At 33.5% G+C, this 26,163-nt stretch overlaps 1 protein-coding gene across 3 annotated transcripts in view; it reads right to left on the bottom strand.

Moving 5' to 3' along the window:
- The window catches only part of LOC311438627 (sodium channel protein type 1 subunit alpha), a 101,282-nt gene that overhangs the window by 17,809 nt on the left and 57,310 nt on the right, over positions 1-26,163 (bottom strand). For all 3 annotated transcript variants that reach the window (XM_084523216.1, XM_084523215.1, XM_084523217.1), the window contains exons 16-23: positions 24,673-24,846; positions 23,685-24,041; positions 22,383-22,865; positions 19,135-19,252; positions 18,377-18,531; positions 15,731-15,904; positions 14,521-14,643; positions 1,710-1,991 (exon numbers count right to left, since the gene is read on the bottom strand). In XM_084523216.1, coding sequence (XP_084379342.1) covers positions 1,710-1,991; positions 14,521-14,643; positions 15,731-15,904; positions 18,377-18,531; positions 19,135-19,252; positions 22,383-22,865; positions 23,685-24,041; positions 24,673-24,846 — 1,866 coding nt within the window. The remainder of the gene's footprint in view (positions 1-1,709; positions 1,992-14,520; positions 14,644-15,730; positions 15,905-18,376; positions 18,532-19,134; positions 19,253-22,382; positions 22,866-23,684; positions 24,042-24,672; positions 24,847-26,163) is intronic.

Below are 26,163 nucleotides of genomic sequence, written 5' to 3'. Positions count from 1 at the left end.
AAATCTACTGACAAAACAAACTCCATCGACTAGGCAAGCATTTCATACCTGTGTGAAATCTAGTTGTTGTAGATATTTTAAAAACAACTGGCATCTTCTTCTGTGAGAGCTATGGCCCTCCTTGGTAGGCCTAGACTATTTTTTCCTTTGGAAGCATGGGTGTTAGTGGCTGGCATATTTCTCCCAATTTGCTTTCCAGAGCAATGCAGTACTCTAAGAATCTAAAATTTCATTTAAGAAATATTTTTTGGAGAAAAAAAAATTCTCTGCTTTTCAGTGGAGATGAAATAACCTATGCATAGCTGAGACACTGGAATACATACGACCCAGCAAATATTGGCGGGGTGGTGTTTGTAGCCACAATGTCAGGAAAAAATGTACCTGTTAACATTTTTTTCACCTGCACATGGGTACACTGAGCCTCCCCTCCATAACGGTGATTCTAGGTCAATGGGTTTCAAAAATCACAGAATCACACAGAATCACAGAATTTCTAGGTTGGAAGAGACCTCAAGATCATCAAGTCCAACCTCTGACCTAACGCTAGCAGTCCCCACTAAACCATATCCCTAAGCATCTACATCTGACAACAGTCAGAGAAAATAAGTATTCAAGGTCTTTCTACTGCAATCCAATTTTGTTACCAAAATCAAATTATATTCAGCAGTTTATTTAATTTTGTTGGTCCCTCTCTGCTCTTCCCTAGCATGACAGTAAATAATTAATCATAATGAATTTTAAATCTTCAGAGTTATCAGAGTCTCTCAGTGACATGCTCTGTTCACGAGGAGGCACATTTACCTGTGCTCAAAATTAATGTTTTAGACCCTGTGCAGGCCCATGTTGATACTATTGCATCATTTTAAGTGTTTGCATTAACAAGACTTCTTATGCCAACAGAAGAGATAGATGCTTACTTTAAACTATAAAAATGAAAATTCTTTCTGCAGAATTAGGCAGTGATCTCAAAAAGCCATAGAGGTTGCCTGTTGCCAATGCAGGAGAAAAACTCCTGCATTTTTCTAACTAAAGTTGGGTCAGATTGTTAGCTGTGACAAAATACACAGTTCATGTTCTGTGGACACAATTTTTGACAGTGAAAGCATAAGCATGTAGTATATTTTTGCAAATATAGTCATCTTTCCTTTCTTCCTTCAGTTTTTGCTAAACAGCCACTAGGTGCTTATGCACAGAAATAGCAGGGAAAATATTCCATAGATTGTACTGTCTAATAGTAGTTTTCTTTTGTTTCTCTTCTGGATGGAAACTGCTCCCATAGTAATTGATCACCTCAGACTGCAGTGGTGGCAGCCATATCACTGAGAGGGGGTTTCCCACCTGGAATTATTTTCAATGACTTAATTACACCAATGTGGATTTTTGTTTTTCAGCAATGGTAAACCTTAAAATATTCAGAATGCCAGCCCTAGGTACTTCTAGAAACATTTACAGTTAGAAAGACTGGAGAATTGAGGGAGCTATGAATAGGAAGAATAACAACTGTTCTGTCAGATATAAAAATTCTTAATTCTTCTGAGTAGGCTCTATTTGCTGCTTATTATGAAAGGAGTAGTCAATTATAAGTGCAGTAATGTCACTAAGCCACAGATAAAAATCATCAGGTAAATATGTTTTCTGCTTTTGTTTCTAGAATTGCTTTTCACTATTACATATAAATAATAAGAGGTATATAAAGAGTGATAACTTACTACTTGAAGTAAAGAAAGATACCCAAATCCTACATTATCAAAGTTTACTTTCACGTTTTTCCATCGGGCACTTTGATTGTTTTTTATGAGTTCCTCGCACTGACTAAAATTGTTGATTTGGTCGACTTCAAACCTTTCATCAGTTGTGGTGTTAACACAGTAGTAGAACTTCCCAGCAAACAGATTTACTCCCATGATGCTGAAAATTAGCCAGAATATAAGACAAACGAGAAGCACGTTCATGATGGATGGAATTGCTCCTAAAAGGGCATTCACAACCACCTAGTACACAAATACAGGGGGAAAAAGAAAAGAGTGTAAGAGTATTTACAACAGCAGTTTTGTATACTGTTTTACCAATTCTTAATAAATGCTTGTTCAGAAACTAACACTATATATGTTATTGTAGTACATTAATAGCTGTAACATTGCACTATTTCTTTTTAAATACTTAAAATGAGTACATGTAATGAAATGAAAATAAGTGAGAAAATTAAAATAGTTAAAAGAAAAACAAAATATAACACCTAGTGGTAGTAAGATGAAGCCTGACACTGGTATGTTCTATATAAAAAAAAAAGATATACATGTTGAATGTAAATACAGACATAAGAAAATTCTAAAAATGCATCAAATTATAGCTTAAAATGTCTAAAGAAAAAAGGCAACCTGTAAATTCAATTAACATAACTTTGAAATTTAATGTGAAAACACAAAAAATGCCATGAATCTAGAAACTAAGCTCTACATTAAAAGGATTATGCAGGAATTATATACATATCTTTATTGCCTTATTGTTCCATGCAAGAATATAACAAAGATTAATTTCTTTGTATAGAAAAGCAAGACAGTTTTGCAATATGTGTCTACTTGAATCAACAAAATTTATTTCAAGCTCCAGTCTTATGGTTTCATGTATTGAGTTTGTCATTCATACCCTTCATTTATCTAAAGAAGGACATATATCAAGGACATATTTAGGGGTTTTGATTTGGCATTTTAATTTGCTTTTGGCCAGTTGCCTGTTTAGCTCCTTGTAGGCAAGACATCAATAGTTATTTATGTAGAAAAAATTATAGTTTTCTGATATATAATATAAGTTTAAGAAATGTGTCTGTCAAAGCTCCTAAAACTTCTGCAATATTTGTTTGGCTGAATAACTGAGCAATCACTTCTACTTGAGTATCGAATACCAGACCTCATTTACAAAGTGCATATTATTTTAAATTTTATTATTTTCTCTGAAAAACTTTTAGGACCTTCTGGAAAGGTAAAACAAAATATATAGTAGGAATCTGATTCTTAGTAATCCAATTCCTGCAGTAAGACAGGAAAGGATTGGTGTGGAAACTTGGGATGTATTAAGTCTATCTTTGCTCCTTAATTTCTGCAACATAAAGGAATCTTCCCCACTACCGACATAATTTTGAGCAAACTCAGAGCTGCTCCATCTTACTACCTGTATTGCACAGCCTCTTGAAGGCCTTTGGAAGCAGAGTGTTGTGGCTGTGCTACTCGTCACTCAGCACCCTCCTCCTCCCAAAAGTTATGGCCAGGAATTAGGACCTGTTTAGAGATCTTAGGTAGAAATGTTATTTTCAGGGCATATTTTCTTCTCATTTTAAGGCCTTCCTCCACTGGATGGTAGAAATTGGAACTTTCTTTAGCAAAATTATCACTGTCATGTATAAAACCAAGATTTTTTGAAAATTTAGCTTTTCTTGGCAGCTTCTGTTTTTGGTGCTAACTTTAAAAGAAGTACACTTAAGTCTTGAGATTTCTATTACAGAAAATGTGAAGTATCTAGGTGATGTAAGCATAAACTACTGTTTAAAAAAAATATGTTTAAAAAGTCTAACAGGGTCCCAGTAATAATCTGAACACAATAAGCCATTTTCAAAGGAGTAAGAGAAATGTTGTTTTACTATCCTGCAGGGAGAACAACGCTGTTACTACTTAAGTTGATGGAATTGAGAACAACATTTCAATCAGGAATGAAATTATTTTGGAATTTATTCCAATTCAGACCTGTTCTAGAACACTGTATTAAGGTATTTTTGATTGAATTTCTAGGCCAGCTACTGTCCATATATATATATATTTTTTTTTCCTTTTTTTTTTCCTCCCCATAAAAATGTTCTGGATGTGCTATACTGATTGAATTAATCTGTGAAAAACCTGAAAATAGAGATGTCAATAAAGGAAGAGGGAATTTATTTCAGCAACTCAAATATATTAAGGTTCACAGGAAAGAAGGATTTTGTATGAACTAAGTGCCTGTAGCAGTTACCTTTTTAACAACCTAGAGATCCATTGGACCACAGCACAGATCCAGAACAGGCAGCAGAATACTAACTGCTACAGTAATCGTGTAATCGTTGCAACAATTATGAATTCATAATAGTTGTAAAAAGATTTCTCCAAAAGGCCATCAAGTATCTCACATCTTTAGATGAACAGGTAAGGCAGTCTTGCTGCTGTGACTGTCAACAGACCAGCCACGTTCTTGAATAAGAACTAAAACAGCATCCAGCAACTGTTCCAACAACAGTTCCAACAACGTATTTCATATACGTCACTGAAAACCCATCAAATGGTAACAATTTCTGGTCACTACTGACCTGGCCTGGATGCGAACTGGTGACCTAGAGATGAAAGGCTCTGTATCCTATTACCAACCCTTTGAGCTATCCAGTCCCCCTGGAAGGTTTTTTAAGAAAAGAAGAAAACAAAATTAAAACTTTTAGAAGTTGTTTTCTGATTGTATTTTTTTTTTGTTGCTGTTGTTTGATTATTTTTTTTTTCAACAGTGTTGAGTCTTTGTCCTATACTATGTATAACATATAACGGGATTTTTCATGCTGGTCAGATACCGGTCTGACTGTAAAGGAAGTCTTTAAATTCTTTGACACATACAGTTGGAGGCAACTGTGTATATACATATATATGTTTTTGTTTTTCCCCTCCCATTTACTTCTCTTGTGTTTGCTTTGGGAGTAACTGAGGTATATTAGGATAACCAGGACCTTATTTTACATAATATATATCCAGGTTGGCACCCAAAATACACACATAACACCTGGACATGAGTTACGTCAAATAAACACAAAAAAGAGAAGCAATTAAAATGAACTGAATGCAGAAGAGGGATCAAGAAGCATTTCTTAATCAGTTAAAAATTTAACAAATAAAAAATTGTCAGTTACTTCTTGTTGGATATAATCTGTAGTGGGTTAACAGAATGTTGGCTACTAAAGCTCTTTTGTTCTTTCTTCAAAACTAGAGCAGATCTGTGTGATTTTAAATGTAGTTTTTATTTTGAAAGAGGCTGTTCTCTTGGGTCTATTTTCTATTATTCCTTTATAGTCCAGAATGTAATGTCAACAAGTTGGGAAAAGATGCCGACAGTGTAGTTATTTTTTTAAGTTACCTATGTATTTCATCAAGAGGGATGTTGTGGGTCAGGCTGATTCCAGTAAGCAAGCTGCAAAAGCCCAGGCTGATTCTGCTTGGTCATAGGTAGGCCTCAGGTGGGTGGAATGGCAATAAGTAAAAGCAGGAAGCAGCACCTGACACCTACAAGGACAAATGGACTCTAGACCATCTTACATCTTAGTTGATATTCATCCAGTTAAGAAAAAAAAAAATCATCATGGGAAATAATAATGACTCCTCTGAAGAAAGCAGTATTTCATATACACAGAATTCTTGTCATGTTTATATTTTCATCAAATGTTTAACCTCCAGCATCAGTTATGCACTTAAAATAAAAGAATTACTACAATGCTAATTATCTATCTTATCTTCTGGCTGATATGAAGGTATGTCAGTACAAATTAGCAGTAAATTTTGTTGTTGTTGTTGTTATCGCTGGTTGTTGTTGTTTGTTTGTGGTTGTTTTGTTTTGTTATGTTTTATTTTTTGACTACAGACCAAAGACAGCAAAATGGAACTGGGCAGGAAAAGATCAGTTTTGCTACCAGAGCCATATATACATACAGAATGAAGATTATAAAGTAACAGCTTATCCCTATTGGAATAGAATATAAGCTTTATTAGATACAGCCTTGTTGTGGCATAGGATCTCAAACACATAGAGATTCTCATAGATATAAATGTATTACAGTTCTCACAGCAAAATAGCTTCAATAGATCATTGCATCTCAGCAGCCGCAGAATTTCTAGGAATTCCTACATGAGACCAGGGCCTCCTGTAACTGTAAACAAACAAGGAAAAATCTTAAATAGTACTTAACAACTTTATCCATAAAAGTTGTAGCTTTTTTTTAAGAAGTTCCAAACTCCCTGATGAAGAGGAATATTATATGATTATGTCTGGAACATTCTTCCTACTGAAAATGACAAAGAATTTTTTTTGGGAGTCATCAACTTAGTGTTTTTAGACTTAAACAGGAAAATTTCCTCAAAGATTTGATATTCCTCATCTCATATCTGAGTCGTTTGAAAGCTATAGTGGTTATTTAATTGTTCTCTCTCTCTTTTTTTTTTTTTTTTCCTGCATGTACATTCTCACATAAGATTCACACATACAAATGCAGAAAGCTAAATAACTCTTACTTCACCAATACCCTTATGGATGAAATCAAACCTTATTTTCTATGCATGCTTGACAAATGGCTGTAACAAGTATAAGACATGTTCCTCCCATACTCAGTCCCTTGAAAGCTGGGAAAGCCTGAGGAAACCTTCAGGAACTCCAAGGAAGAAGAACAAGGAATAGGCTTGAATACACGTATCTAAAGATGAATAATTTCTGTGACTGTATAGTCATGCAGTAATAGACTTCAGAAAGGGCTTTATACAAAAAGCCATTCATCTCTCTCTTAGCAGTACAAAGATTGAAGAGACAGTAGTTCAAAGGCAGCAGCATGCAGAGAGAGATGAGCAGCAGTATACATAGCATAAGCCACATCAGAAAAAAAAAAAAAAAGGAAAATTAATTCATGGCTCAAATGAAATACTGAAATGACTTAGGGCAGGATTTGAGAGTAAACTATGAGTATTGCTTTGTCTTGAACAGATATGATGTAAGAACACCTGTCATAAGATCATGAATCTCCCCTGCTCTCCTGGTCAAAGTCCAGATGTACACAAATTTGACAGAGAGCAATGAAAGATGATGAAGTGAACAAGCAGCTGTTGGTTTAGATGCTTGGTCCACCAGAGAGGATTAATGGAAGATTAATGGAATGAACAGGTAGGTGTGCCATGGGTGGACAGGAATGGAGGCTCAGGTGACATATATGATCTGAGTTAAGAATGTTCTTATAACACAGGACTTTGAGGACTTTCCACAACAAAGGCTAGAAGATGCTGAAACCACACTGACTTGAGCAGGAGGTATCAGGTGTATTCTCTCTTAAACCGTGGAGGAAAGGGAGGAAAAGACATAAGGAATAAAGTAACTTTCCCAGTCAGAGGATCAAAGTCAGAGGTCTGAGAGAGACCACAAAGAAAGCTCATACCTGAGTCAAAAATATTAGCATTGCCTATAGGCAATGTCCAGGGCAAGGTATCATTGGAAAAAGGCTTTGTCCTAAAAAGTATCATTCCTTGATCCTGGCATTTGTGAACCAACAGCTTAAGTAGACCTGTGCATCAGCTGATTTATTTATATTATGGCAGCATAAGTATACTACTGGACTACAATATGCTGTCCAGCAGTTTGAAATCATTGTATAGTTGCCCTTCGTGTACCTTTAACCAATTGCTTTTTCACTGTCACTAGATCTATGATATGTATACTATGCATTTCCTAGTTTAACTATCATGGAATACTATCTGATGTTCCTATGAGACAAGTCAGAAATATAAAATATGTACTTTTCTATATATGAATTTTCACATTTTACATTAAAATATGTATTTTCCGAAGACTGGTGCATGTCCATAGATGCACAAGTCTATGAAGAATAGAGAATTTATTGTAGAGTATATCTTAGCTATCTTTTTACACTTCAGTGTTCATAGGTTGCTTGGTATTTATAAGATGGCAGTTACTGGCTTTTCAATACTTGGTTTGTATACATAATCTGCAACCTTGTAGATATGTAATGTGATATAAAACAAGGCATTTTATTTCTAGAAGAGAAGTACCTTAAGAGACATGTACAATTTCTTCAAAGTTCTTGTTTGGTTTATCAGGTAAAAATAGGAAGTACATGGACCTGCAGGGTAATCAGTGATGATAAAGTCTTAATCAGCAAACAAAATCAACAAACAAACAAACATCTCAGCAAATGCAATTTTCATCAATTATGAGATCATCCAGGACTACAGTGATGTTACAGTGATTTTCTAATATCCAAGTTTTGCAAAGACTAACGATGGTGAAGATGAACTTAAACACTTAAATAAACCAGATAAAAATTGTGAAATCCTTAAAATAATTCCATTGGAATATGATCCATTTGATACTAGATGTTCATTTTTTTATGAGAATCTTCTGTTATCCCTAATTAATGTAAACACAGTCTCTAACAAAATAGGCCTCATTCTTCCTTATAGGCAGAGGTTTTTCATTGAGTAGGATGTGAGCTTGAAGTTAAGAAAGAGTGAACTGTAGCTGTAAAAAGCAATATTGCTGCTGATGCTATACTCCAAATAAAATGATTTTACATAAATATACACATGCATGCACAAGAAAACTTTTTTTTTTTTTTTCTAATATCTATCATCTTAACATTAAGCTTTATGTAAACCCTTCTAATCCTAAACAATTTAGAACATATTTGGTAGTAAAAGGCCTAGGATATCGTCAGGAATTCACCTTAGCTACACAGTTTGCCTTAATGCATGCATGTACATATAACTTATTTTTAACTACATAAGCTATAATTATGAAAGTTCAGAAAAAAGTAACATTTTGAAAAGGGCTTAAAAAATTAGAAGCAAGGGAAAAAAATAAAATAATTTTCTTCTTGTAGCAGATTAATTCTTATCCTTGATTCAGGATCACTACAAAGTAGAAAATAGAAAATACATAAAAGTGAATTCCAATAGAGAGACTAGAAATTTATTTAATCAAGCAGAGAAGAACAAATGGTTGCTATGTGCAAAAGATCATGAAAGAAATGAATGTGTTTTGTCAGTGTTATAAATAGCATGTGAATTGTCTCCTGTGAAACAATGGGAAAAATTAAGTACAAAATTACAATATTTGTGAGAAGGGCTGCAGTTTTCTAGGTAAAATGAAGACTGCATTGAGGATACAGGGTGAAGACTTACAAATCTACCATTTAGAGCAGCAGTTGTAAAGAAAAGTTTGGATTCAACTGAAGCATGCAAAGAGAAGACAGGCAGATGAAAAGGATCAGAGAGAGACCTGACAAGGAGACATAACTAAGTCTTAATCTTAACAGTAATGAACAAACAAAGTTGAAGCAAAAGACAAAAGATATCAGACGAAAATAAATTTACTCTCTTAGCAAGCTAATGCTGTCATTTCTGCTTTTCCTTTTCTTACTTTCCTTTTCAGCTGACTGAAAAATGGTTCTGGTATTGATTTTTATCTTCAAAGAAAGGAAAACACTGTGCTGTGGAAATTTCATGCTATTGGGTGGTGAGTTTGCATCTTGGAATATTTGAACTGGTAGCAGGGAGGTTCAACCAAGATGTCTGATGTCACTTCTAACTTCAACAGGTCTGCAATTCTAGGACAGCTTTCATAACAAAATGTAACTTAGTTAAAGTAACAACAGAAGCATTTCTTATACTTGTTACAGTCTATTAGAAACAAGCTGTACTGTTGGATTTAATAAAATACTGGGGTTCCCATAGCAGCTTTGATTCTGTTTCTCACTACAGATCAAGCATAGGGCAGAATACTTTTGAAGACATAACATGGAGAAAATATGATTTAACATACTGTGTGATGAAACACAATAATTATCTGTCAAGCAATAAATCACATGGCTGCACTTGTTTAAGAGCAGGTAAATATTGTAAATATATACAAGCATGAAAGCAGAATAATTAGTTGAAGTGGAAATGGTATCTTTGAAATTCACCAGATCTAGTGAAAGAAAAAATAAAAATAAAAAGAAGAATTTGCTTTTGTTGTGACATAAATGTATTGTTATTGCCCTTTATATTTAATTGAATCAAGATCCTAACAGTATTTTCTTCAAGACAGAGCAAACACAAATCCAAACAACAATCATACCATTTTCAGTGATATAAACAACTCCTTTAAAAGCTCTTTTCCAACTGTAGAATTATAGTCTAAGAAACAAAATACTAAAGATATTTCCTGTATGTTTTATGACTCTAAACACAGACTCTTCTTACACTGAATTTTGTAAAGTTTCAACTGTGTTTCGGGAGACATTGCACTTTGAATAGACTCTCCTTAAAACTCAGTAAATAAGATTGTAGTTCTTAAAAAAATCCCTCACTGAAAATTCCTCTATATTTAAGGGAAATTTGAAAAAGGTAGTGAATATACTTTCTTGTAACTGAGTATACAATTCTTATCTGTAAGATAAGATGCTAAAACTACAGCAAATGCAGTTTGTGTTGATTTACCCTTTCCACTGAAGCTATAAAAAAACCTGCAGAAATTATAACCTCCAACAATTAGTGGTTGTAATAGTCAAAGATCAAGCATTTACTAAGGACCTGACAGTAAATGCAAATTTTTTGCATCATTGACATGTTTCCTGTAGAACATTTCTAAACTCCAGGGGATAGTACAAAATAATTATGAACACAATTATTAGCATTTTATGAAAATTATAAAAAGTAGTTTCCAACAGAGACCAGTTTCTACTGCAATGAATACTGAATTCAGGTTTTCCAGGAAATGAATATATATGTTATACGATGTCTCATGTTATCTATATACACTTGGAATAATCTACTGATGTAACATATGAGTTTAAAAATTCTTCAAAAATGTAAACTGCTATTATGGAAATATTTATATTTGTGAGTATTCAGACTGTAATGTTTATTTTATCATAAGTAATGCTCAAAACTCATTCTATGGGATTTTTTTTTTTGGAACGTATGTAGCTGTAAACTGAGTAACAAAGTAAAGCAGAGATCTTTCCAAAACAATGTAAAGGAATTTTTAAAGAAAGCCATTTTTTAATCTCAGTGAAAAAAAAATCTCAAAATCTAAAAAATAACTGAAGAGCCTTTCTCTTGCAAAAAGAACTCAGATAATTCTAAATAATGATACTGATTTTCTCAAAAGTTTTCATGTTATATCCATAACATCAGAAATTTCAAACAATTATTTCCAAATATTTAAAGCAATTAAGAAGGGGATGTAGAGTGAATATGTATAATATGGTAGTGCTGCTACTAAGATTCTCAAATGATATTCTCCTTCCTTCCAACCTTAAATATACAATGCAGTGATCAGTCACACTGTAATTGTTAAGGGTAGAAAAGTGGGAAATACTGTACCCATAATACAGATAAGGGGAGGAACCAGTGCTCCACCCCATCCAAGCTGAAGATAGGTTATCCTATATGAAATAGAAATATATAGCCTGTTATTGGTTGTGAATCTGTAATGACAGACACTTGATGCTGTGTTTTATAACTCAGTCATATGAGAAACTCTCTTTCTACTAATGAAGTTTGGAGTACTCTTGGAAATGTTTCATTATCTCTTTCTTGGTAAGGGAATCTAAGGAATAGCCATTGAATTTTAGAGGATATCAAAGACATAAAATACTCTGATTTATTTTTACATGTTATGAAATTGGACTGGAAATTTGAAATACAGTAAATGTTTAAAGCCATCAGCCAGAAATATGCATAAGGCATGCAAAACTGAAAGTGCAAGTAGTTTTCAGATTGTTTGCTGCCTTCTACTATTTCTCTAATATATAAATCAAGCACGGCATGACATGCTTTATTTGTGAAATTAGACACAAATGCATGCTTTATTGTCACTTAATCATCTATCTTAGCAAAGCAATGTGTACTCAGTATTCTACGTTTACAAGTAGCATACCAATTCAGAACTAGCGCAAAAGCATTATATCGCAAGTACTAAAAAGCTAAACAAAAAGCAATGGGTATATTCAAATCTCATTTTGCAGATACTTCTGCTCGGTACATATAATAATTGAGATGAGAATATGAACCCTATGACAGAAATTTAAATTAAATTAAAACAATTATTTACTTTGCCTTCCAGCATCTGGGTGGAGTTGGTTTTGAGATTCACTGAAGGAAGTATTAAAATTTCTCAGACTGCAGTGTACTAGTAGATATTTTAAATGCCTTAATATGGCACCATTCACTTCTGTGCTTGAGGCAAGCACAGGCTGTGAGCCACTTGTAAGCTATTTTGTCACAAGAGATTCATAATCTTATGTTCACTTTGCCAAGAGAATTTATCTATCCCACTTATGAAACAGCATAATTACAAATTTAAGTTGTAACCACAGAATATAACATGACTTAAAGAGTGAAGTATGTTTGATATTTCGAGATAACAAAATAGCTATTAGTATTTAATGACTGCAAAATGCTGCATTATGCCAATTCACCAGGATGTTAAGCTTATTTAAGAAAAAAAGATCAATTTAAAGTAGCTTAGCTTGTTTTGGCAGCTTGTTTTCCAAAATTATACAAAGCTTCTTAAACATAAGGGTCCTATGAAATACATTTGATCTTATTTTCAAGGCAAATTTTACCTAATTTTGAAAATGGGGGAAAACATTAAAATTATAAATACATACTTAAAAAAAAAAAAAACTCAGCTTGTAGGTCAGTGTATAAGCAATATAAAAAAGCAAGGAGGGTTAAATTATTTTTACTTCCTGCTGGCAGATTTAAAAAAAAAAAAAGCTTTAATGGATTTTTACAAAATGAACTCAATTTCTGAGACAACTGTAATTTGACATGGCTATAGTCTATAACGAGCTGGTCAATTATTTGTTATTTGAATCTTTTTACTGTTTGTGAGTCATTCATAAAGTAATGCTTATATCTATCAATGAGCTGTTACTGTGAACACTTGCCAAACTCTTTGGAAAAAAAACACACTTTCAGAAGTGCATGTAACTAATAGTGAAGATAAGGACTATGCATTTGACCAGTCAAATTTGCTAAGTGACTGGAATAAGGTACTTTATTGACTGTCATTAATATTGAAGCTATAATCTTTTTTGCTTTTCCAGGCTTCTCTGTGATTCCTACACAGTAAGTTACTCATGAATTATTCATCTTATGTATCTGAAATTCCACCATATGATCGTGCTTCTGGCATAATTTCATAGTTTTACAGTGAAAAATAAGGGAAAGCAGTAAACAGATTCCAAATAACAGGTACTTTTCTTAGACCATGAACATCCTAAATGTTTTAAATGGGAAATTTCCTAAGGCAATCATAAGGATACATAAAAATGAAATAAAACATATGGCTATTAATTTCAACATTATCTTTCCAGTAATGATCTTTCCCCCCCCCAGCATCATCTAAGGAGCTACGTTTCTTTTCCCCGTATAACTTCTAAACTAATCTCCCAGTCCTCCTGCAGCTGAAAATAATAATATTAAGAAAATAAAGCTCAGAGCAATTTTCTAGCATTTGTCTGCACAAAAACACATTTATCTGAATGGTCATGAACAATAAGTACAAAGAAAGTCAAAGTGAAAATTGCTAAATGAAATAGTCTTTCTAAACCTAGGTGAAAACTCATACTCTGTAGTATTTGACCAGCTCTTACCCTGCTGAGTTATCAATTCACAAATTTCAAATGATGAGAAAACTGCTAATAGTAAAACTGTAACATGAAATTGAAATTTATTAATCTAGCAATCATTGGTTAGCAGTATTTTTTTCTGATTCTTTATGAAGTAGACATATGTAGCCTGAGGAATACAATTTAAGGAACAGAATTCAGAGATTTGACTTCCTTAAGCTTAGATTTGTATCTAAAGGCTGTTCAGACAGTATATTCTAGGCTATTTCAGTATTTTACAATTGACGTGAAATTCATTAGCACAATATTTCTCTCATGTTTCCATGAAGTAGTGAAAAGCATTCTCTTAAAACATACTTCAATGACATGCATATAGAGTTAGTTTGTATTCAGTGGCTTTAAGGAAAAGAAAGCATAAACGGATGAAAAAAAAATTTAAAATGCTTCCTTGAGTGAGATGTATAGTAAGCAGGACCTCTAAATTACTTGGATTAAGTGTGAAATAACCTTATGTATATTGTGTTGAATTTGCCTTACAAAAAGACTAATTTCATAGAGAAATCAAAGTTTTATTTGTTTTTATTTCAAAAGCCAGCCAAACTCAGAAATATATTTAAACAACTCGACTAGCTGATATGAATATAACTCTGTTATGATCTAGTAAAATTCTGTGGGGTTAGACCAAAGTTGGTTTATCAGATATGAAGAAAAATGAAGAATTTCAACTGATAACAGAAAATAGTTTTATTAACTAAAGCTAAATTTGATCCTTGTATAAATATAATAATATGCTTATCAGTAAAAATTAATAAAAACCTGCTTCATTTTATTCCTTGTTAAGAGTCTGTTGAGAGAGCTCATAGTCAGCAGTTTCAAAGCATTAAACAGAAAACTCCTGAGATTGGCTAGAAAGTAAAGTAACTTTAATGAACATAACTTCTATGTGATACTGCATATGGATTTAGGTGAATTGATGAAGCTTTTTGCTTATCTGTTAGTAAAAGATATGCAATAGATAAAAAGGTAATGCAGCCTTTCTGCATGGACTTATCATTCCTTATTCTGCATGCATGAATCCTTTGTATGCATGCATAGTTTCAGATTCTTTCATTTTTTCTTACCCTCATGCCTTCAAATCGTGACAAAGCTCTTAGAGGTCTCAAAGCTCTTAGTGTCCTAAGGGACTTAATGGCACCAAGTTCAGAGTAACCCAATGCATTTGCTGTTAAGCTAACCAAAGAGACCTATATGAAAACAGGAAAGTAGAAATTATTATATTGTAAATACTACTTTACATACCATAGATGTGAGCTATAAACTCCTTTAGAAGAATCTAATTTTGGACCACTTTCTTCGGGAATACGAAGTCTTTTAAATTAAAAAAAAAAAAAAAAAAAGTAATAAGAAAGAAGAGTATGACAGGTGAATAAATAAACAGAAGTACCATATGGTAACAGTTAATTAATATCTGGAAGCATTAATAATTAGGAATTTCATATTGCACTAATGATTTGAGGACATTTAAAACCACAAACACACACGCAAAAAAAAAATTAATCTCTCCTTTTTACCAATTTAAGCATTGTTTTCCATTTTTCTCTGTTTTACAGTGCTGTTGGGATCAATAATTACTGTTGATAATGCCCATTCGTTTGCCCACAACTGGAAAGGAAATGATTGAAGCCTGTTTTGAATTAACAGATGGGTCACAGAGCAACATTGTTTGTCTGGAAATTGGTAGAAAGGATTAATTTTTTTATATTTGGTTACACTGAAAAAAACTTTTGGCTAAATACTGAATTTATGTACTTTCTACATTGACATTAACCTGGACAATCCTGGATTTTGCTGTTTCTGAAAATACATTACAAAAATATTTCCACAGTTTCTGCAGAACTAATAAAGTCTCATATCCATATATTCTACATCCCTGCATTTTGTCGATGAGAAATGCCATATTCTTCCTCCACATGCTATGGCTCCTGACCAATATAAGACCTTCAGTTTTCTTTCCATTTCCCCCGAATGCTCCTCCATTACTCTAATTTCTTAACTATTTATTGCACAAATAATGGTATAATGATCTCATATACTATTCTTCTCATCTTCTGATCTGTTCTTCTGACCTATTCTTCTGATCTTCTATACTATTCTATACCTTCATTTTAAAATGAAAAATAAACTAGTTGGCATACATAGATATTATGTTCGTAGAGCAAGTAATGAAAAATAAACAAATGAAAAACAAAACAAAACAAACAAACAAAACCCAAAATCAAACACCAGATAAAATTAATATAAAAGTAGCACAAAAGGAAAAGCACTACATACATCAACAATCAGGAAGTCCAGCCAGCACCAAGCATTAGTAAAGTATGTTTGATAGCCATAGGCCACCCACTTCAGCAGCATTTCCAGAATGAAGATGTAAGTGAAGACCTTATCAGCATATTCCAGCATGGTCTTGATAGTTTTACGCTGTTCAATATATATATCTTCAAAAGCCTATGAGAAAAACATACTGGTTGTTCCCTTTTGTTGCCATACAATTTAAGTTATAACAGAAACAACAAAGGTAGGGAAAAAAAAAAAAAAAAAAAGGCAAACCTTTCTTCAAGAACAGGCATGTGATTTTCAGTTTTGTCTCAAGGTTCCTTTTCTGCTAACTGCATATATCTGTTCTTAGCCTATGGAACTATATTTTCTTCCTTACAGGATAGAGAAGCAGATATTACACAGCAACAACTTCTTCACTGGACAGAGATCTTTATTTATTCATTGCTGCTGGTCAATTATTATACTCAGATAATTTTCAGTACTTACAAATTTTTTTTGATTCTGCAAAGTGATGGAAGTGAACCGAATTATGCTGAGTAATTTATAATTTAGTTTGTATGTAGGTAGATCCATTTTCAAAATCCAAGGCCATAGCTGTAAAATTTTCAGTAAAATGACAATGCAGTTGATCTTATGCTTTTAAGTCCTGTTAGTTTTTGAAAAATTTAAGCCATAAATCATAAAACAAGTTATTCTTTTCTTAAAAAAAAAATCTAAATCAAATACCCTCTCTACTGTATTATTCACTTTTTATTAGATACATAAAATTTCTTATGATCCTTTTAAATTTATTTACATGTTCCGTGTATCTTAATTTTTTTTTTAGAAGTTTGACAAATGATGTTCAAACATATAATGTCTGCTTTTCAGTAATTATTTCTGTCCTCTAAGAAATTTTCCCTTTAGTCACTTTTAAATTGTAATTATACTACTATTTCATATACGAGTTATTGGTTTTATTGGAGTGAAAGAGCTGGAATGATCTGTAAGCTTGCAAAGATTTGGGTATTTATCAATACTAACATTCATTTTGACCCAGTCTGATTTTGAAACACTTCTGTCAGTTCAAATGATTAGTGTTTCTCTACCAATCATCCAATTGGTATCTGTGTATCAGTAGTTTTGGATGCTCATGTACTTTGATACACTAGCAGCTTTAGCTCACAATATTGGGAAGAGTTGGCATGTACCAATTCCATTTCATGAATCAGACTATGCTAAAGGCTAAGCTTCTCCCTGCCTGCATGTGCCTGCAGCTGGGCTTTGCAAGCATCCTGGAGCTTATGCCTGCCTGATTTTCCATCTGTAATGACAGCGAGACTTGTCTCAAGTGTGACCTTGGGATAAACATTAGAATACAGTGTTGGCAGGTCTGAGGGGAACTTTTCGCTGTCACGAAGAGCTGTCTCACATCTCTAGGGTATTAAGCTAATGCCCTGATCTGTGTGGCATTCTCCCAAGGTAAATGTTCTGTGGATGACATACACCTGAGTTTCAGGAGCATGAGGTGCTAAGTTGCATTTCATCCCAAACTTCCTCTAAACACAATGATGGAAATTGACTTTTAAGCAGTCTCCTGCCACTACTTTTCTTTCATTTAAATTCATGTTGCTAAGGGTTTTCCCCAATCAGTATCATCAACACTGTAGATATGAGTCTATGAGTTTTTTTTTCCTGTGACACAGGAAACTTGTCACATTGTGTTGTGTAAAAGTTGCTTATTTGATTGTTATTTTGATATTAGACCAAAGACAACCAGAATACTTACAGATTTAACCAAGACTCATGATAGGCATAATGGTAAACTGCTAGCCATTAAGTGTATTTTAAAGATTTGGGAGTGGCCTAAAGAGTTTCTAATAGACTTTTGCAAAGTAATTTTGTTTAATGATGCACAAACTTAGGTAATTTACTGAATGGTAATTACATTTACCTGCACAGATGCCAGATATGCTCTAGGAAATCTCGGGGCAAACAGTTTGCCTAAGAAACTTCAGTTCAGGCTCAACTAATCCAGGTTCAGCTTTATTTAACAGCTAATTTCAAATTTCTATATTATTCATCATTATTTATATTTGTAAAATGATATATTATTTTGTTTTGTTGATGTTGTTTTTTGTAATGGTTTTGTTTCTTTTTTTCTTTTTTGTTATAGACTTACATGATGGTTGGCTTCTCTTTATTTTGTCCCCATATGCTTGTTAAACTTACAGCATGGTGATTGGAAAATTTATCTTTTTAAAGATATCCCAGACATAAATCTGTAAGAGGCTGAACTAGAAGCATAAACAATACATTCTTATTCAAAGAGAGGGCAGTTCTTTTCCTGAGATATATCAGTAAACACCAGTAAAACTAGAGACAAACCCAAATAATGAAGTTAAATGTGTTTTCTTCACATGTTCTCCCTCTCCCACGTTCAGACATATCACTTTCAGCAATGGAGTTAAGCCCTCTCTAATCAATTTTGTCTGTTCTTTTTTGGACATTATTGAGAAGAGCCATTTTCAGCATTTTTTTTTTCAAGTCCTGACTAAAATTTGGTGATCCTTTGAAGTCATGGAATTTTTCTGGAAGAGACAACTAAATAAAACAATGTTTTCTGACACAGTTATGACACTCTCTTCATGTTTTACTCACCAAAGCTCCACTACTGAGGAGAATCATAAAGACAATGAAAGTCTCAAACCAGTTGTGCTCAACAATCCTGAAGCAGGTCTTTCTAAGGTTCCACCACTGCTTTCCTCTCCCTTCTTCTACACTTACTTGACAGCACTTGAAACGCCGTACACAACCTTTAAAACAATGTATGTATTGAGAAAATGAGAAATTTTGTTGAATTTCATTAATTTTGACTGCACAGTGGCACAGCACTATATTTCTAGAAGATGTGTTATTTAGTAAAAACTCAATAGAGTTTCACCTAGATGATCTCTTTCCTCTCCAAAACAAGTAGATTTATTACTGAGATGACTGAAATTTACAAATCAATGAACAGATAAGAAAAAAGTATTTATCATTTATCAAGAACTAAGTGCTCAATACACTATGCACATAAAGATAAAAGTCCATTCAACATGAAGCCACATTACAGAATGCAATGTAAGAGATGAAAATATATTAATTCATTCAAATTTAAGGTAAGTTTATGTAGTAGCATATGGGCAAGTGTTATTACATTGTACTTTCTATTGCTTGGGATATTAAATCCACTATCCATATGTTAAATTTTGGTCTAAAAGTATTACTGCTTCTAATCATTGTTTAAACAATGACAAAAGAGTAAATAATTAAAAACAAATATTAATAATTAGTTAAAACAATTAATTATTCATGAATTAGTTTTTTTTGTTATTATTATTATTTTTATTATTATTATATTTTTTCATCCCAAACACCTTCAGTGAAGCAAGCCTCTGGCTCCATAGCTTCCTCAGGTTCAGCTTCTGGTTGCTCTTCTGCAGGGAGTCCAATGTCAACTGTGCTACCTTCAGATGAACTGGACATATTTAGCTTCTGTAAAGAAAAAAGAAAAAGGATCACAAATGCACAGTAAGTGTTTTTAACACAAATATGAGTAGTCCTCAGAAAAAATAAATAGTTCTGCTTTTGTTATGGTATTCAATGTAAGTATATTGCTGATCAACTCATGTTAACTTTGTACTTGAAAAAATTTTCCTCTTGCCTTGTATGGATACGTTAAATAGAAGCTGTATCACTGATAAATAATATTCAAAGAAAATTAAGTTTCAAACTAAAAAGTATGAATGATGGCTCTAAGCCTTCAAGGACTTACATGTATGACCACAGCTAACCATAAGTGGCAATGATCTGTTGGATAGATTTAATAAAGCTTAAATATATCTGCAGCAATCTGCAGTCTCTACTGAAAAGCAGGTAAGAGCTTAAATATAACTATCTAAATAAGGTTGGAGCTCAAAGGAATGAGGGAAAAAAGCACAGAAAAAGTTGTATTGTAGTGCAAGTCCAGATTAAAAGTCTTTTTTTTCCTAGGCAAAGAAATCAATGTGAATTTCAATAAAATGTGGCAAAACTGCTACATTTGAAATTCTTAGTTCAAGCTGAGGTGATGCACATTTGTATAAAACGTATAAAATTAATACAAAATTGGAAAAAGGGAACTATTAAGATGGGGGAAAGTTAATGACAAAGTTCCTCACAGATGAATTGGGGTTAACGTTAATTTTTTTCCCCGCTGACTTGTGGCATCTTTGGAGGAAATGAAATATGCTGATGCAAATTTAGGAGGCCTGATCAGTTGACTGAATTGAAACTGGGACAAGGAAAGAGGAGGTCTAAAATGGGGATGAAAAACAGTACAAGATGTAAAAATTAAGACATTGACTTAATCCTGCAAAGCAGGGTAACAGTAGATTTACTGTCCTTACCTTACAAACTCACTCCAGTTTAAAAACTAAGCTCTTTGAAATTAATGGTGTGATTTATACTTTTAAGATAATTAAGTTGTTAGTTTGCTAAAGAAAAAGAGGTTACACAGCTGGAGGGAAAAGGAAGGAGGGAAGGAAGGAGGGAAGGAAGAGACAAGCTTTTAGAGCTAATTCAGTCAGGAAAAAGGGATCCTGGCCAGCACTCTAAAACTCCAGGAATGGTGCTGAAGAGCTCAATATGTTCTGAAGCCAGTTGGAACTCCTCTGATTGTTCCCACTGGCCCTGGAAGTGCATATAGTCTTTTCTAAGTGGGTTCTCATCTAAAACTCAGCTAATTCAAAGGCTGCCAAAGAAAGCTGTTCTAGTGTTCATCTCTTTTACAGTTCTTTTTTACTAACAGTCAATATAAAATAAGGAGTTGGACTCAAATCCAAAACAGCAATGCTGAATGTTCTTCCCATAGAAGACTACGTAACAGAGTTGTTCTTTCATAATTTTCTGTGGGAAAAATCAGAAATGTCATGGTGCTTTCTCAAAGGAATGAAAGATAAGGCTGGTCCTACAGGCAGCATTCCCTCTACTTCTCTTTCTATCTTGCAAGGGGATGATTAGGTAGTACACTTACCTAAAGCTTTCCTGACCTGAGTGTATTCACCATTGATCAGTCATAAAACAGCTTGTGTTCCTTCATTTGACCATCTGCCCTCTGATGGTTTGGAAGACTGGACGAGCCAGCATTAAGGCAGTTATGGGGAGAGTAGATGACCAGTAGTCGTTTTTCTCCAATGAGTCTTTGCTTAAATTTTGTTCTATTTAGAAATTCTTTCAGCTGGGGCAAGTTCTGGATAGTGTGCTCAAAGGAATTTTTATAACATCTATTGTGGCAGCAATTCAGAAGCTTGAATCAAAGTCTATTATGTCCTATAGGACATTTTAGGAAATATTTAATAGGAAAAGAAATATTAATGCTTCAGATATTCAATGGGAAATTGGAACAATGCTCTGAAATAGGTTCCCAAGGGAAGAGGTGGTTTTGTGCTAGTCTGCTTTCTTAGAGAGGATCTAAGGATAGCTCTTAGTTTAGCAATAGATTTTTGTAGAGAACACTAGAGGGGTTAGGTACACCAAAGTGACAGCAGCATAAAACTCAGCTAGCCTAAAACTGAGTGTCTGAAGTACTACAATGTTGAAGCAATACAACAGTGTCTGGTATCCCCCCAAAAAAACAGGATTGCTAACTGAATGAAAGTTAGCTTAAGGTTCCTTAAGGAAGTTAGTTTAAAGTTCCTTAAGTAAGAAAGTTATTCTTCTTAAATGTCTGGAAAGATAATTTTCTGTTTTGACTAAAATATCAGCACTTGAATTTGCTGAGGGTGTAGTTGTTTTGCAAGTTATGTTAGTATATCAATGGAAATTATTTTGTTAAAATAGCCACAAAGAAGTTATGTAAAAGAATGGTTACATCTGTAATATGTTTTTGTTTGTTTGTTTGTTTTTTAAATACAGATCTCAACAAAATTTTATATCTCTAGCATGCTTTGACATTCCATTAGGAACATAAGATGTTTTAGTCTGCTGATACCATTTTTCAGTCTTAACAACTAAGGGGATTTCACAGAATCACAGAATCTCTAGGTTGGAAGAGACCTCAAGATCATTTGAAGTATATTGAAACGTCTATGGTTGAATCTTTTATTGCAATCTTTTTATTGGTCTAAAGAGTTGACAATTTTAAAATCTAAATTCCATTGTCTAAAGGAAACAGTAGTCTAGCTATTTTTATGTTTTCTGGTTTCCTGCTCACAAAACAAACAAACAAACAAACAAAAAAACACAAACACGTAGAGGAGCATTTTCTTTGAGTGGCAGAGAGAATGTGCGTGTTACTTCTAATGGGATCCTTGTTACAGGGTGCAAACAAAAGTTTCTGGTGGAATAAGCATGTAGCTAAGGCAATACCCTGATCCACCAGTTGTTGCAATTACAAAATACGGGCCATAAGGAGTCTTTATGGATTATTTTGGTCCCTCATTCCCTGACATCCTATCTTCTTTTGGAACTACTGTAATTTTTTAACCCTCTCATTCATCAAGAATTAAACCCTCCTTTATACACTTCTGCTTTTGTACAAAGAAGCGACAAAATAACAAATGATGAATACACTTTTTTTTTTTTTCTCTGAAAAAAATAAAAACATGCAAAATATCACAGAGAAATGCACAAAGTATCTACATACCTCTTTGCTTTCTTCCAGGTCTGATTCACTACTAAATTCCTCTGTATTTAAATTTTCAAAGTCAGATTCACCCACAGCAATGGGCACTGTCACAGTCAGGCTTGGGTTGTTTATGAACGACATGTAATCACTTTCGTCAATTATGTATTTTTCCACACTGCTGCCTGTGCCTATGCCACTAGTTGTTCCATTTGCATCTTTAATATAGTCATGGTCCTTGCTTAGTTCGACAGTTGTATGGTTGGAAATACAACTATTTTTGTTGTTCAAATCTTCAAGTGGTTTGATTTCATCTAAAGCTTTTTGCTTTTTAACAAAAGCTTTTTGGATGAATTCACGTGCTTTTCTTTTCACATAATCCATGCCCTTCTGCATTCTTGCAACAGCAATTTGGAGATTATTCATTTCATTATCATCATCTGTCACAGCAAGGTTGTCTGCACTAAAAGAGCTCAATAGCAAGGCCAAAAATAGGTTCAGTACCTGCAGAAAAATAAGAAAGGACATTCTAGAGTTTATCCCAACAAAGAACATGTACTTTATTAAAAAGAAATAAAAAGGCTCATATTAGTGACATTGAAGACTGATGTCACAATAATTCCCCATAACCAAATAAAAGCACCTTCAAAACTATTTATATTCTCTGTGGAAAACTAAGTGTTTTGTTTGTTTGTTTTTTTGTTTGGGTTCTGTTCACTATTCAAAAATATTACTACAACTGACTAATATCTATAAATGTGTCTTTAAATCCAGATAGTAAAAAAACATTTTGGTGGAAAACCTTTACAACCCAAAAGTGGAGATAACAAATTTGCTATTCAGCATGTATATATATATATATGTATACACACACACATATATATATATATATATATATATATATGTATTTTTTTTTAATTAACTTATTCCATCACTTCCATCACACAGCAGTAATTAGATTTAGGTGACTAATCATATGTGATAAATAATAATAATAATAATAATAATAATAAAATACAGAAAATGGTTTATAAAGAGACCATAATCTAAATTTATTTGAAGCAGAAAATATTTACAAAAAAGCCAAAAGACAGATTAAGAGGTGACTAAGTGCTCACTCTAATATTACATCTTAGACTTTTGATGTTGTAAGGTGCAGAATACTTTGTTCTCAATCCAGAAAAGCTCTTAAAATTAACTTTAAGCATCACTTGAAACCACCTCCTTAAGTGTTTTGTTGAAGCAGAGCCAGAGCACTTAGTTCACTTCAGAATTGAACATACTGTTGCTGAATAATTTTTTGTTAATGTTTTGATTACGTACCACTAGGTTTCCAATAACCATGACCATCATGAAGACAGTAAGGCACATGGCTTGGCCAGCGACCTCCATGCAGTCCCACATTGTTTCTATCCATTCTCCACACAGTACTCGAAATACAATCAAAAAAGAGTGAAAAAAATCTTGCATGTGCCAGCGTGGAAGTACACAGTCACTTGCGATTTTACAGACACATTCCTTGTAGTTTTTCCCAAACAGCTGCATCCCAACCACAGCAAAAATGAACACAATGATAGCCAGCACCAGCGTCAAATTTCCCAGAGCTCCCACAGAGTTACCAATAATTTTTATTAGCATATTTAGTGTTGGCCAAGATTTTGCTAATTTGAAAACTCGTAACTGGAAGGAAAAAAAAAAAAGAAAAAGAAAAAAAAAAAGAATGTTAGGATGAGTAAGAAAGACACAAAGATATTAAGAGATAATTTACGGAAAGATATTACTGCAAAATATGCCTTGAGTATGACTGTTGATAGGTTATCCTCTTTTCTAAATGTGTGATGATAGAAGGGTCAGTCACAAATTTTGCAAAGTTAGAGCTGGATATCCTCAAAGCATAGTTTTTATCCAAGGCTCAAGAAATTACCAACCAAAGTGAATTTAAAATCTGTTGCTTATCTCCTAAAATCGACTAGGCTATTTTTCTACAAGTATTTGCAGAGTAGATCTTTTCCCATGATGTTAATCAGAGCACAACACATCTATCTAGTGAATCTATTTGTTTCTGCATAGCAGGATATTTAAAATATGTATATATAATAAATAAATTGGAATTAGGCTTAGACACCCATTGCTATCTGTTTGTCTTGATGTCTATAAATTCCCACTGAGGACAGTAAGATACTACGACTAATACGGATTTGTAATAATGAAAGAGACTTAAGGCTTAGTGCCATGGCAAGCTGTGCACATTTTTAAGGAAAAAAAATAATGAAACCCCATTGAAACATCAGTGCAATTGATGTATATTTACCAATCTGAATGATCGAAGAACTGAGAGTCCTTCCACATCTGCAAGACCAAGTTCAACCAAGCTAAGGGTTACAATAAAACCATCAAAAATATTCCAGCCTTCCTGGAAATAATAGTAAGGATCCATTGCAATTATCTTGAGAAACATTTCTGCTGTGAAGATTCCAGTGAAGACCTGAATTCAGAATGCAGTTGGTTATTTTTTTTGTGAAATATAATATTACAGGTTTAGCTGATGTTTGAGCTACCTAACTGCAATTAGCCTCATCCAAAACTGATACTTAAAAATGATTCCCTATAGTGATTTATTATGACCACCTTACCTTAAACAAGGCCATACAAACCAAGTAATTTTTTTTTTCAATTAATTGAATTAGACACTGAAGAAATTACATAAACTTCTGTTTTATAACATTTAGAATCCAATTTCAACTCTGTCAGGATATGGACTTTCTCAAGGATATCGTTTGTACTGCACAAACAATATCCCTAATTTGATTTTCACGACATAAACCAGAATGCTTTCCAAGAAATTACATGGCATAACATCATTTTTAGTATACTAATTACATTATACAGCAGCATGAATGAGGCCAAATCTGACTCCTGATAGAGCTCCTCTGCTCCTCCAGCCTGCAAGAATCCCATTCAGTTCAATACAGATAAGGTTATTAATAACAGCTGGGAATCAGCTGAGATACAACTTGAAAAAGCTGAGAAACTTCTACATAGGTGTTGCCAGTAAGTTTAGTGAAGCTCGTTGGTTCAATCACTTTAATGTCAGAAATAAAATAACATTTAAGAGTACATTTTAAACATGATATTCCTGGTAATTGTATCTTATTGTGAAATGAAATATTCTGAATGAAGCAGAAATCATATTTAGGTGTTGCTAAAGTAGCAACTCTGAGCAGCTTTGAGAGAGAGCTGTTGTGATTCTGAGTATTAGAAAAAAAAAATCCTATAGAAAAGGAAAGTACTGAAGCCACTTTTAAAGGCTGGCTGAACCCTGGTCTGAAATGCTTCTTTCTCCTCTCCTCTTGTTTTTGATAATCCATTTTCAGGAAGGCTGAATAGAAAGTGGAGCAGTTAAATAGAATATAATCTAACTGGGATAATCATGAGATGGACCAGATTCTGACTTGCTCTGCCTAGGAACATCAATGCTCAAGATAGATTTTACTACTGCTTTTAAATACAGATACACATCACAGATACAAACACTAAAGAGGGAAAAGTTACTAGTTTTTAAGAAAGAGGATTAAAACAAACATGTAAAAGGTGGGAATGAATAAATACTGCATGAAAATATGAATAAGGTTCTTAACCATCAGGATGGTGAGGTTCTTGAGGAATACTCCCCACCTGGAGTACTGCATTCAGCTCTGGGGCCGCCAGTCTATGAAGAACATGAACCTGTTGGAGCAAGTCCATAGGAGGAGCACAAGAATGACCGGAGGTTTGTAGCACCTCTCCTGAGGAGACAGGCTGA

This window comes from Aythya ferina (assembly GCF_964211825.1).
Source record: "Aythya ferina genome assembly, chromosome: 6".
Taxonomy (NCBI): Eukaryota; Metazoa; Chordata; class Aves; order Anseriformes; family Anatidae; genus Aythya; species Aythya ferina.
This window is presented reverse-complemented; position numbering and strand designations above follow the sequence as displayed.